This window comes from Macrotis lagotis, chromosome 1, assembly GCF_037893015.1.
Source record: "Macrotis lagotis isolate mMagLag1 chromosome 1, bilby.v1.9.chrom.fasta, whole genome shotgun sequence".
NCBI classification, from domain to species: domain Eukaryota; kingdom Metazoa; phylum Chordata; class Mammalia; order Peramelemorphia; family Peramelidae; genus Macrotis; species Macrotis lagotis.
The window spans coordinates 824,472,083-824,485,237 of record NC_133658.1 but is presented as its reverse complement, the minus strand read 5'-3'; the positions used below and the strand labels follow the sequence as shown (position 1 = coordinate 824,485,237).

Below are 13,155 nucleotides of genomic sequence, written 5' to 3'. Positions count from 1 at the left end.
TATATTTTCAGGGATTCAAAAGTAATATAATACATAAATCCTGTCCAGAAGGGGTTTAGAATCCAAATAAGGCAAAACTGATGTGTTAAACACCAGTGACCAACGCAAAATAAAACACAATAAGCATTAAATGATATCAGACTAAAATCTCACGCAGAGCAATACTCCCGAATACCAACTCTGACTGAAAGGTGGTCCAGTCTGAAAATTACCTTTCTCCATGTAATAAAGTTTTTCCCTTACCTTTTTTTTAAAATTTTTATTTATTTAAGGCAATGGGGTTAAGTGACTTGCCTAAGGTCACACAACCAGGCAATTATTAAGTGCCTGAGGCTGCGTTTGAATTCGGTCCTCCTGACTCCAGGGCCAGTGCTCTATCCACTTCATCACCTAGTTAACCCCATGTAATAAAATTTTTCATCAAAATATTCACAGTTTGTGCAGTTTGAACAAAGACCAAGGACTATTACCTTAAATTTAGAAAAAAAATCTGATTTCTTATTGTCTGATCTTGCTGTCTCTTATACTTTAGGTTTCTTCCTTACGGATATGATTTTCTCTCTCATCATACTCAATTTGGATCAATGTATACCATGGAAACAATACAAAGACTAACAGACTGCCTTCAGTGGGGGGTGGGGGGAAGGAAGTAAGATCGGGTAAAACATTGTAAAATTCAAAATAAATAAAATCTTAAAAAATATTCAGAGTTTAATTTATGAGTGATAAATCTCAGAATGCATCTCGGGGGTGCTTTTCAATTTTCAAACCTTAAGGGATATATTCTTTCATCTCTCTTTTTTAATATTACAAAGTCTGGAAAGGTAGTCTGAAAAATTTATTTTTATTTTTTAATATTTATTTGTTTGTTTGTTTGTTTTTTAGCTTTTGCGAGGCAATGGGGTTCAGCGGCTCGCCCAAGGCCACACAGCGCCCGAGGCCGGATCTGAAGCCGGGTGCTGCCGACTCGGGGGCCGGCGCTCCATCCACCGTGCCACCCAGCCGCCCTGGAACCCTACCTGCAACTTGTGCTTCTTTCCCGCCGTCGGGAAGAGCTCCATCCAGAGGCTCAGCAGGGTGAAGAGGTTGACTTTGGAAAGCCGCGGGATCTGACCTGCAATGACAGAGAGCGGCCCCGGTCATCTCCCGGGGCTCCGGGCTGCGCGGCGTGCACCCTCCTGCCTGTTCCGAGGAGGCCGGCGCCAGGGTCACCGGCTGCCGCCCGGGCCCCGCGCGGGCAGGCGGGAGCGGGGCAGCGGCTACGGGACGGGGCCGCAAGGGCCACTCACCGGTCATGCTGCCGGTCTGCGTGCTCACTGAGCGCCCGGCCCCCGCCGTCTCCACACCTTGCATCTGCCCCGCTTTATCTCATCCCGACCCCGGAGGTCTCTGCTGCCCGCGGGGCGGCCCGGCCATGATCCCGGCCCGCGGCGGGCTGCCCCTTCCGCCAGAGCCCGGCAACGAGAAGAGCGGAGACCGCCGCGGCGCGCCGAGACGACGTCACCGCCCCGCGCCCCGGCGCTCCGGCGCTCCGGCGCGCCTCTGTGACGTAAGAGCCGGCGGCGGCGGGCGGGAGACAAGGCAAGTGGAGGGGACGGGAGCGCAGATCGATAAACGCGTCTTGAGAGAGAGATACAAGAGACAGACGGATCGTGGCTACATCGATGACGCCCTTATTTGATATTGGAGGAATCAGGCCCAGGGTCACACGGATATTATAGAGAGGAAACACTGTTTGAACAGGCCGAGGCCTGGGGGGGAGGGGCTATTTTTTTTTTAATAATCCTACATTGAATTGAATGGTAACGTTTTTCTTTTTGTTACGTAATAGTTTCCCCAATTACATGGAGAAAGAATTTTGATTTTCTTTTTCAGATTTCACCTCAGAAGGTCATCAATATACACAGCTCAATAGAAAAATTCTGAAAAGTAAAGATAGCATTAAGGAAGACTGAAAACCAAAAGACTCCTTAATAAATAAAACCAGAAACTGAGTTTTTTTTTAAAGTATATAAACTTGGGGCGGCTAGGTGGCGCAGTGGATAGAGCGCCGGCCCTGGAGTCAGGAGTACCTGAATTCAAATCCGGCCTCAGACACTTAATAATGACCTAGCTGTGTGACCTTGGGTGAGCTACTTAACCCCATTGCCTTGCAAAAAACCTTTAAAAAAAAAGTATAGTCTGAGGTGGCTAGGTGGTACCAAAAGACACTTAGTAAGTACCTAGCTGTGTGACCTTGGGCAAGCCACTGAACCTTATTGCCTTGAAAAAACAAATAAATAATAAAAGTATGCAAAAAAATCATTGACAGGATTTTTAAAAGGAAAATTGTATTGAAAATGAAAAAGAATTTCAACATTTAAAGAGAAATTATAAAAATTCCATTTTTTCAAACAACATAATTTAAAATATAAAATACCCTGATGAATAAAAGAAAAAAAGACTATTTAAATAATATATAAATATCAGGAAAAGAAATTGAATGAGCTATAAGTGAAATTTCAATTAAAAAACACAAACTGCAGGACAAGATGACCACAAGTGAATTCTTACAAGCATTCAAAGAACAATTAATTACAATACTATATAAATTGGTTGCACAATAAGAAAAGGTGCCTTTCTAATCTATATGATACAGATGTGCTATTGATGCCTAAACTTAGGAGAAACAAAGCAGACAAAGAAAACAAGACCCATATCTTTAATTGCACACTGAGGCAGAAATTTTAAATATTATCAAAGAGGCTGTAGTGACATACTAGATTATATGACCAGATTGGATTTATACTAGAAATGCAGAATTGGTTCAACATAAAGAAGAGTAAATATAATACACTATGTTAATAATAGAAATAATAAAAATTATGTAATTACATCAATAGATGCCAAAAGGGCTTTTAACAAAATCTAACATTCATTTCTATTAAAAACTCTACAACTCATAGGAAAAAAAACAGACTTTTTTTGAAAAGAAAGTCTTCATTTAAATATAAATTTCCAGCTAAGGCATTGTACTTTTTTTAAGTAAAATTACTGAAAGTACATTATGCAATTATTACAAAAATAGAGATTTGAATATTAATATGGAACTACAATATTACATATTTCTTTGGTATAGTATATGTATTGTGTTTGCGATCACATCATTTCTCATTAGCAGTAAAGTGCAACTTTGTTTCACCCACTAATTGCCAAGATTTAAAATTTCAGCCATTGTTCATTTTGTGTTCAACGTAATAGGGCAGAAAAATTATAACAGTCCAATGACAAATAATGCAGATTTTCACTAGAAAAAAAATGATATTAAACATATATAAATTTTGCTACTTTTCAAAATCAATATTAGTAAAACCTGATGTATAAAAAATTTTAAGTCAAAAGAGATAAATGGATAAGAGGAAACAACTGTAGAAAACGAGTTAAATTCAATGTTTGAATTCATACTGTTTATACTATATTTCAGTGAAGCAGCTTCAAAAGAGGGGAGGAAACAGATTGAGATAAATGGGAAGGAAATATATAGCACTTTAAGGGACCAAGAACTGATGTTTAATCAATAATAATTACAAATGTTTATATAACAAAAAGGTTCCAATATAAACTAAAACTAACCCTTATTTTTATATCCAACAGGCTAGCAAAACCTTGACTTTATAAAGACAACAAATTATTTTTAAATATTTATATTTCCAACTACATACACTGGTAGTTTTTAACCATTTTTTTTTGGTAAGGCTTTGAGTTTTGCAATTTTTCTCCCTCCCTCCCTCTCTTCCTTCCCCCCACTACCTCCTGACAGAAAGCAATCTGATACAGATTTTTCATCTGTAACCTTTTCAAACTTGGATTGAACATGTGAGAGAAGAATCAGATCCAAATAGAAGAAAGAAAACATTAGAGATAATAAAATTACATAATACATATAACTTTTAGAAAAGTGAAGGTAATAAGCTTTGGTCTTCACTAAAAACTACATAGTTCCATTTCTAGATATGGTTGGCACTTTTCCATCACAAGTTTCCCAAAATTGTCTTTTTACTGTTGAAATGAATAAGTCCATCATGGTTGATCATCACTACACTTTATTAATGTGTATAATGTTCAAGACGACAAAATTCTTAAGACATCTCTGCTTCTTTAATCCAAGAAGCAAAACCATTCAAACAATTTTGTAAAAAAAGCAAAGTATTCATAACTAATTAAATATATAGGTACCACACAATTTTATAAAACCTTTTAAAAATACAAAAGTCTATTGTCCCTAGTTAAGTTTTCAAAGTGAAATATACAGACTAGTTATTTTACTTAGTCAACTTTTTTTTTTAATCCCACATGAGATGGCAGTTTAAGAAACTGTAAACAATCTAGCTCCCTTTTAAAAATACAACCCTCAGGGCAGCTAGATGGTGCAGTGGATAGAGCACCTGCCTTGGAATCTGGAAGACCTGAGTTCAAATCCAGCCTCAGACACTTAATAATTACCTAGCTGTGTGACCTTGGGCAAGTCACTTAACTCCATTGCCTTGCCCTCCCAAATACAACCCTTTTTAAAAAGGGAATAGGGAGAAAAAAAAGTAGGGGGGGGAACCCTCTAAATTGGGATTCTTTGCAGTAGTTCTAACCAAAGCTTCATCTTGCACTTGTCTTTAGCTCAGGTTTAAGCCACTACTAGAAAGGCTAGGGTATTAATATTATTGCAAAGAATATGTGCAATGTACACACAAACAGTAGTTTATTTGGGGTGCTAGAACAAAATATCCCCAAACAAATGTGAAATGTCCTTTGTATTCCTATTTTCATAATCATCTTTCAAAGTTGTGGGAAAGAATCAAGTGTTTTTTTTAGGGTTTTTTTTTTTTGCAAGGCAAACGGGGTTAAGAGGCTTACCCAAAGGCCACACAGCTAAAGAATCAAGTGTTTTGCTTGCACAAGAGAAAGGGTATTGCTAGAGTCTTACATAAGTGAAGACAATACATTGCAAAAGTCAGAAACACTGTCTTTGGGGAAACAATAAATGCAGGAAGGAGTGGGTTAAACAAAGGGAAAGGTGATTAAAGAAATAACTGCATGGGTTGAATGAGAATCTGTATTATTATCCTTTGCACCTACTCGAGGAGGTAGCTGTTGTTGCTCATTATGTATAGCAGGGCTGGGAAAACATAAGGGGGCAAATGTATCAATTAGATCTTGACCCCAGTCAATGATTGGCATGGGAGCAGCTAGATAACACAGTAAATAGGTCTTTCTGACTCCGGGGCCATGCTCTGAGTTCAAATCCAACCTCAGACACTTAATTGCTTGGTTGTATGACCTTGGCCAAGTCATTTAATGCATTACCTTAAATAAAAAATAAAATTTTTAAAAATACCATTTTAATCACTCTGGACTAAGTATTCACGAGCCATTTATAACACTTTTGTCCTTTTTTTTCCCTCAAAATTTTTGAAAAAAATAGGTACTGATAGAAAAAAAGCTCTCTTTCCTGCTCAAAGTTTATCTTTTTTTTTTTTTTTACTATTTAGACCTGTCACCTGACTAGGCAATCTGAATTTTTCTTATAAGGCATTAATTTACATATCAAAAGTTAAATTAATCAAAATGTCAGCGACTCTATTTTCATTAGATAGCAACTTATTCCTTCAGGAGGGAAAAAGCAAAATTTGAATTTTCACAGTATACGCTGAATTTTTCCCAATATAAAAATGAGCAATTAGCATAACAGAAAAAAAGAAACACTATTCTGTGACAATGACTTTACTAAAGTTGAAATTAAATCTTTCTGCCAAGATCTTTCTAAATTAAGGTACATTATAAATGAGACTTTTAAGAGGCATTCTATAGATGGACATTTAATGTTCCATGCTGTTTCAAAGTTCAAATAATGGGTTTGCTGATTTCTAGTTTGTTTCATGAATCTGAATACGAAATTATGTTTACAATACACATTAGGAGTTTAGCATCTTAATCAAAAATAAAATTACATTTCCCTGTATAGTATACATATCTTAAAGTTCATTTCAATTAAAGGCATTTCTAAGGCTATAATTATATTATCTACAACATACATTTTACAATTAACAGTGCATATCATTTTAAAGTTAGTTCCTGTGTAGTAAAGGGAAGTTCACAAAATTTAAAAGCCCTGTTATAGAGATTTCTTATTTAACAAGATCTGAAAAAATAAATTATGGACCCAGCTCATTAATATAAACAATAGTTGTTTATATTACATTATATAAACAATTAGAGAAGTATGTAAATATGAAAAACCTAGTTTCAAAGTTTTGTTCTCACACTTATCTACATATTTTGAACAATATATATTGTATTATTATTCAAGACATTTTTTTTTATGTTTGCTTTTACTCCCTTGAATTGATAATCAAGAAAGCTTCATTTGGTGGTTACACAAGAGATGCAGCAAAAACATCCGATAATAATCTCATTAGCGTAGTCATATTCATCCTTGAAATTTTTGCTTGTACATCACCTGAAATTAAGTCAAACCTGAAAAAATCAAAACCAGTTTGTGCTCATTTTAAAAATTGGGTGATTCAATTTCTTTTTAAACATTTGTTCAAAATTCAACTACCATTCTCATACATAAAATTATTACAGCTTTGGATGCCATAGTAGAGCAAAGTTAACTTGGAGAAAAAAGATTTACCATTTTTCCTCAATTGATTAAAAACCACTTCATTTTAGTCTTCATTTGCTAGCATCTCATTGGCAACCATATTTTGGCACCACTTAAAAATTCCCTTTATTGGTGTTTGTTATATATAAATGAAAAAAAAAACCTGCTAGAGTGAGAGAGAATTATAGATTTTATTCACTAGCCTTGCAAGATATGGGTGCCTTACCTAGCATAACACAGAAGAAAGCATTAGAACATGAGGTAATTTGTAGTCTTCAGAAACTCCCCTCCCTCTTCAATGTTCATAGGCTCTCAGAGTTTGAGTTACACTCTAAGAGGTCCACTCATCTCATGACATGCTGCTGATATGATCCTCCCCCATCATGCCAAGCATGATATGCTGATGAACCCCAATCATCTCAGTGGGTGTTTTGGGATAATAGTCAATTACCTAATTGAGCAAACTCAGTTGTATTAGGTCAAGATCTGTAGGTCACTAGAGATTGTGGGTTTGTCATCTCTGGAATGGGATTAGAAAAACTGTCCCAATTTTGTGATTGACTGGGCCATTCCCCCTTTATAATGGATTACCTAGGGACCCTACACACACACACACACACACACACACACACACACACACACACACAAACACACACCTCATCCTGTTTATTCTTCTGCAAAGGTTTCCTATGGGCAAAAATGGAACTGAAGAGGAAAGAAACTTTTGAGTCCCAGATATGTCATTTAGACCATTTGCTTTAAAGTATATTCTATTCTGATCCACTTCTAAAGAACTAGCTTGGGTTGTACTGCTCTTGCACTGTCAAAGACTCCTATTTCATCTGCCAGTTAGAGATATTTTGTTGAAATGCTACAAGGAAGCTGCCATTAATCAGCACCTCTGGAATCCAAAGGAAGCAGCAGTTTCCAAAGTTTTATGTGTATTCCAGAGAGGCAGGGAAGAATTACACATGCAGGTCAACAAGTTTTGAAAACCCATCTCTAAAATATTGGTCCAAATCAGGACTCTTGCTGTCAGTTTGCTGAAGATAAGTCTTCAGTCTCAGTATTAGTGAATTTCTCCTTGGAAGCAAATAAGTCATTCTTAAAGGAAAAGTAGCATTTCTCTCAATGTAGAGGTATAATTATTCTTTGTCTTCTTATGATTTCATTGACCCATTTTGTAAACATGGTTCAGCATTTTCAACGAATAAGGGGGCTTGTTTAAAAGGATTTAAAAGGGTTGACTAAAAGGTTTAGTCCCAAACAGAAGGAAATTTAAACCCTTTTCATCACCAGTTGCATTTTTTGCTGATGGCAAATCTGTACTTTGTTTTACTGGTTGATGAGGGCAGTTGAAAAGAAAAGTACCAAACAATGAGACCAATATACTATCTGATAGCACTGTTAAGTTTCTGAAAATTCCAAGACTGCTGGACATTGGACTCTGATAGAGTCCAAAAACAAGACTAAGGGAGACTCTCAGACCTCTTAAAGTAGTTATATCTGTCTAGGAACTGATATCCTGCCATGATCTATTCTTTCTCTATCTGACTTTGAAATCCAATAATTGTCTGAAAATAAGGATTTTGAATAGAGATCTATTCACCCTTTAGAACTGAGGTCTCATTCCCCAATTGACAAAAGATATACAAAGGTAATTTACAGGTGAGGAAATCAAAGCTATGTATAATTATATGAAAAATATAATATATATATAAAATTATATATTATATATATATAATTATATGAAAAATTGCTCTAAATCATTACTGATTAGAGAAATGAGGTGCCACCTCTCACCTCTTGGATTGGCCAATATGACCAGAAAGGACAATGATCAATGTTGGAAAGGCTGTGGGAAATCTGGGAAACTAATGCATTGCTAGTGGATCTGTGAACTGATCCAAACTCTTAGGGAACAATTTGGAATTATTCCCAAGGGGCAATAAAAATATGCATACCCTTTGATCCAGCAATACCACTACTGGGTCTATATCCTGAAGAGATGATGAAAAAGTGTAAAATCGTCACTTGTACAAAAATATTCATAGCAGCCCTGTTTGTGGTGGCAAAGAATTGGAAATCAAGTAAATGTCCATCAATTAGGGAATGGCTAAACAAATTGTACTATATATACATTACGGAACACTATTGTTCCATAAGAAACCAGGAAGGATAGGATTTCAGAGAACCCTGGCAAGACTTGCATGAACTGATGCTAAGCAAAATGATTTGAACCAGAAGAACACTGTACACCCCAACAGCATCATGGGGGTGATGAACTACCTTGATGGACTTGCTCATTGTAATAATCAGGGACAATTATAGGGTATCTGCGATGGAGAATAGCATCTGTATCCAGAGAAAGAACTAAGGAGCTTAAATAGAGACCAAAGGCTATTACTTTCAATTTTTTTTCTTTAAAATTTGTCTTATGTATTACATAATTTTGCTATCTCTAATATTTTATTTTTTTCCTCAAGGATATGATTTTTCTCTCTCAATGCAAAACCTTACAGAAAAATGATAGGTATGGGGCAGCTAGGTGGCACAGTGGATAGAGCTCCGGCCCTCAAATTCTGGCCTCAATAACTTAATAATTACCTAGCTGTGAGACCTTGGGCAAGTCACTTTACCCCATTGCCTTGCAAAAACCTAAAAAAAAAAGATAGGTAGAAATTACTAGTGTATATAATTGGAAAACAAATAAAATCTCTCTCTCTCTCTCTATATATATATATATATGTATATATACATATATATATATATATATATATATATATATATATATATATATATTAAAGAACTGAGGTCTCTTCTTTCCTCCTCTGGAAGAATTACTGAAAGACATTTACTTTCCAGCACATATACAAGTTCAGCAGAATGATTTAAAAATTCTCTTACATATTATAACTGTCAAGTATTTTCCAGTAAGGACAACCATTTCTTCTTTCTTTCTTTCTTCAAAAGGTTCATTAACATACAGTTGCTTAAATTTTACAAATACAATTTGTATTTTTGAATACTGGGCAAATTCTTATCCAGATCAGCTTTGTAAATATTGCTCCTATGTAAATGACTTTTAGTTGTTACATTTCAAATCCTTTGATCTACTTTTTTCTATTTCAATAAATTTTTTGAGGTCCATTCTTAGAAGAGCACTATCATTAGATTGATTCCAGCACCATAATGGCATTTATATCCCAAAAAGAATGATATTAGATCTTGATCTGCCAAAGAGGATGGAACTACAAAGTATTCTGGAAGGTAAGTAAAAATCATGTAGCCTTCATTAATTAAATAAAATCCATTCTGAGGCACTTCTCTTGAATTTTCTATCTCAAACAGAGTAAGTTTCAAACAAAGGAGTTTTTGACTACTATCCTCCACTACTCCTCCACTTCCACGGTATATTCCATAATTTTCTTTTCAGAAAGATTTTGTTTATTTGGAATTTTACAATTTTTCTCCTAAAGTTGCTTCTCTCCACCTACCCAGAAGGCAGTCTGTTAGTCTTTACACCATTTCCATGATTTGCATTGATCTAAGTTGAATGTGATGAGAAATCATATCCTTAAGGAAGAAACATAAAGTATGATAGAAAAATTACACAATAAGATAACATTTGTTTAAAAATTAAAGGTAATAGGTCTTTGTTCAATTGCCACAATTCTCTGGATACAGATGGCATCCTCCATCACAGATACCCCAAAATTGTGCCTGATTGTTGCATGGTGAATGAGCAGTCCATTAAGATTGATCATCACCCCCCATATTGCTGTTAGGATATACAGTATTTTTCTGGTTCTGCTCATCTTGCTCAGCATCAGTTCATGCAAATCCTTCCTGGCTTCTCTAAATTCCCATCCCTCCCTCCCTCTTTCCTTCCTTCCTTCCTTCCTTCCTTCCTTCCTTTCCTTCCTTCCTTCCTTCCTTCCTTCCTTCCTTCTCCCTCCCTCCTTTCTCTCTCTCTCTCTCTCTCTCTCTCTCTCTCTCTCTCTCTCTCTCTCTCTCTCTCTCTCTCTCTCTCTCTCTTCTTTCGAAAGATTTTATTTATTTTGAGTTTTACAATTTTCCCCCATTCTTGCTTCCTTCCCCCCACCCCCACAGAAGACATTCTGTTAGTCTTAGTCTTTACATTGTTTCCATAGTACACATTGATCTAAGTGAATGTGATAAGAGAGAAATCATATCCTTAAAGAAGAAAAGTAAAGTATAAGAGATAGCAAAATTACATAATAAGATAATGGTTTTTTTTCCATATTTTTTCTTTTTTTCAAGGCAATGGGATTAATGTGCCAAGGTCACACAGCTAGGTAATTATTACTTGTCTGAAGTTAAATTTGAATTCAGGTCCTCCTGACTCCAGGGCTGGTTGCTCTATCCACTGTGCCACCTAGCTGCCCCTCAATGTTTTTAACCACTTTCCCCCAACATATTCAAATGGAAAGAGTAGATGGACAGCTATTGGCTAAGAATAATGAGCTTTCACGAGACACACCTTTTTGGTGCTTTCAGGGCCTACTTCATCAAAAGGAAATGGAAGGATTCTGAAATCTTTGCAATAAATAATTAACTATTGAATTTTGGTTAGGAGCTAGAATTTTCTATTTTCTTTTGTTGTCATTTACCATTACAATTTGCTTAAAACATATAAAAGAGACACCATATTCACCAAGGAGAAGATTTTTATAATGAAATTTCTGAAATGTACTGGATCATCTAGAATAAATGAAATTTTGAAATGACAGCTTTCCTCATAGACCTATGACTATTGAAATTTATTTCTTCACAAAATTGACTTCATTTATAACTATTTCTCCTGGTTAAAGCATTAATGGCAGGAAGTAGGACCTGAAGGTGGGTCTGGGATGCTTGGAGTATATGGTGCCCTCCCCTCCTACCACACTGCTGCATCGTTTCTTCCTAGCCTTTCTCAGCCAGGGTATTGGGGAACTGTTGGGGCAGGTAGAGAGAGCTTTTATAGTTGAAGCACAGGAGAAAGCTGAATTCGAAGATAAAATATGGTGTAAAAATGGAGTCAATAGGGAAAAAAAGGGAAATGGAATGGGAGAAAGAAAAAGGAGAGGGGGAATAGTCCAAGATATTTCACATAAGATTTTTTTTTATTAAAATGAGCTATTGCAATGATATGGAAGGGGGGAGGCAAGGGGGAATGAGGGAACCTTTGCTCTCATCAGAGATGGCTAGGAGAGGAAACAGCAAAATATACTCAATGAGGTATAGACATCTGGAGTAAGAAGGAGCGGGGAGCAGGGGGAAGGGGTGGGGATGTGAATAAAGGAGGAGAGGATGGACCATGGGGGGAGAGTGGCCAGATATAACACATTTTCTTTTTTACTTCTTGCAAGGGGCTGGGATTGGAAGGCCTGCCCAGGACCATGGGGCCAGGTGGATGCTGGGTCCAAGGGGTGGTATGGGGGCTCAGGGCTTCTTGGCCCCAGGACCAGGGATCTGTCTGCTGCACCAACTCAGCGACCCTACAGCAGAGTCAGAGTGAAAGGAGAGAGAAAACATAGTACATGGTAGTGGAGAAATAAGAAAGGAGGGAGTTGTGATCAGCAATGGCAACATTGGAAAAATATGTAAGTAACTTTTGTGATGGACTTATAAAGAATGTGATCCACCCATGACAGAGTTGTTGGTGTTGGAACAAAGACTAAAGCACATTTTGTGTTATTATTACTTGGGGGAGGGTGCAGGGCAAGTGGGGCTGGATGGCCTGCCTGGGGCCACATAACAGGATGATCTTTGGGTGTCTGGGGCCGGATTCGGACCCAGGTGCTCCTGGCTCAAGGGCCAATGCTCTGTCTGCCACCCAGCCACCCCTACTATTATTACTATTTTATTTTATTTTGGGTCTTTTTTTTCTTTTTTTTTGGTTTTTGCAGGGCAGTGGGGATCCAGTGGCTTACATGTCACACGGCTGGGTGATTGTTGGGTTTACGAGGCTGGATATGGACTCGGGTGCTCATGGCTCCAGGGCTGGTGCCTCGTCCATTGTGCCACCTGGCCATACCTACAATTATTACTATTATTTTTTTTAATTTTAATTTTTTTTTTTTCTCCCCTTTACTTTTTTCGCCCAAGCAAGTCTATCTATATTCATGGGGGTGGGGTATTTTGTTTACTTGTAAACAAGAATATTTTATTAATGTAAAAAAAAACATTTGTACAAAATGAGAATAAAAAATAAATTTAAAAAAGTCAACTAAAATTAATTTAATCTACCAGCAAAGTTGCAAGATATAAGATTAATCCATATAAAACAATATTCCTTATATATAAAGGAAACAAAATCTAAAAAGAACTCTAATGAAAAAATATCCATTTGAAATATCTACAAATGCTATGGAATACTTGAGTGTTTCTGCCAAGATTCAGTCAAGGATTATGTGAATATTATTATAAAACACTTTTTTGTAGAAATACAGATTTAAACAATTAGAAAAACAATTGTTACTTTATTTATTTTTTTTTGTAAGGCAAACGGG

The 13,155-nt window shown here is 36.6% G+C and overlaps 1 protein-coding gene and 1 pseudogene across 3 annotated transcripts in view; both read right to left on the bottom strand.

The window, feature by feature from the left end:
• The window catches only part of CDADC1 (cytidine and dCMP deaminase domain containing 1), a 36,788-nt gene extending 35,332 nt beyond the window's left edge, over positions 1–1,456 (bottom strand). The window contains exons 1-2 of one of the 3 annotated variants that reach the window (XM_074217148.1): positions 1,290–1,456; positions 1,020–1,114 (exon numbers count right to left, since the gene is read on the bottom strand). In XM_074217148.1, the coding sequence (XP_074073249.1) occupies positions 1,020–1,114; positions 1,290–1,353 (159 nt within the window). In that variant the 5' untranslated portion in view covers positions 1,354–1,456. The remainder of the gene's footprint in view (positions 1–1,019; positions 1,115–1,289) is intronic. The other 2 variants (XM_074217146.1, XM_074217147.1) reach the window with 2 other exon arrangements.
• Positions 1,364–11,557, bottom strand: LOC141507292 (myotubularin-related protein 10-like; annotated as a pseudogene).
• Positions 11,558–13,155: the final 1,598 nt, after the last annotated feature.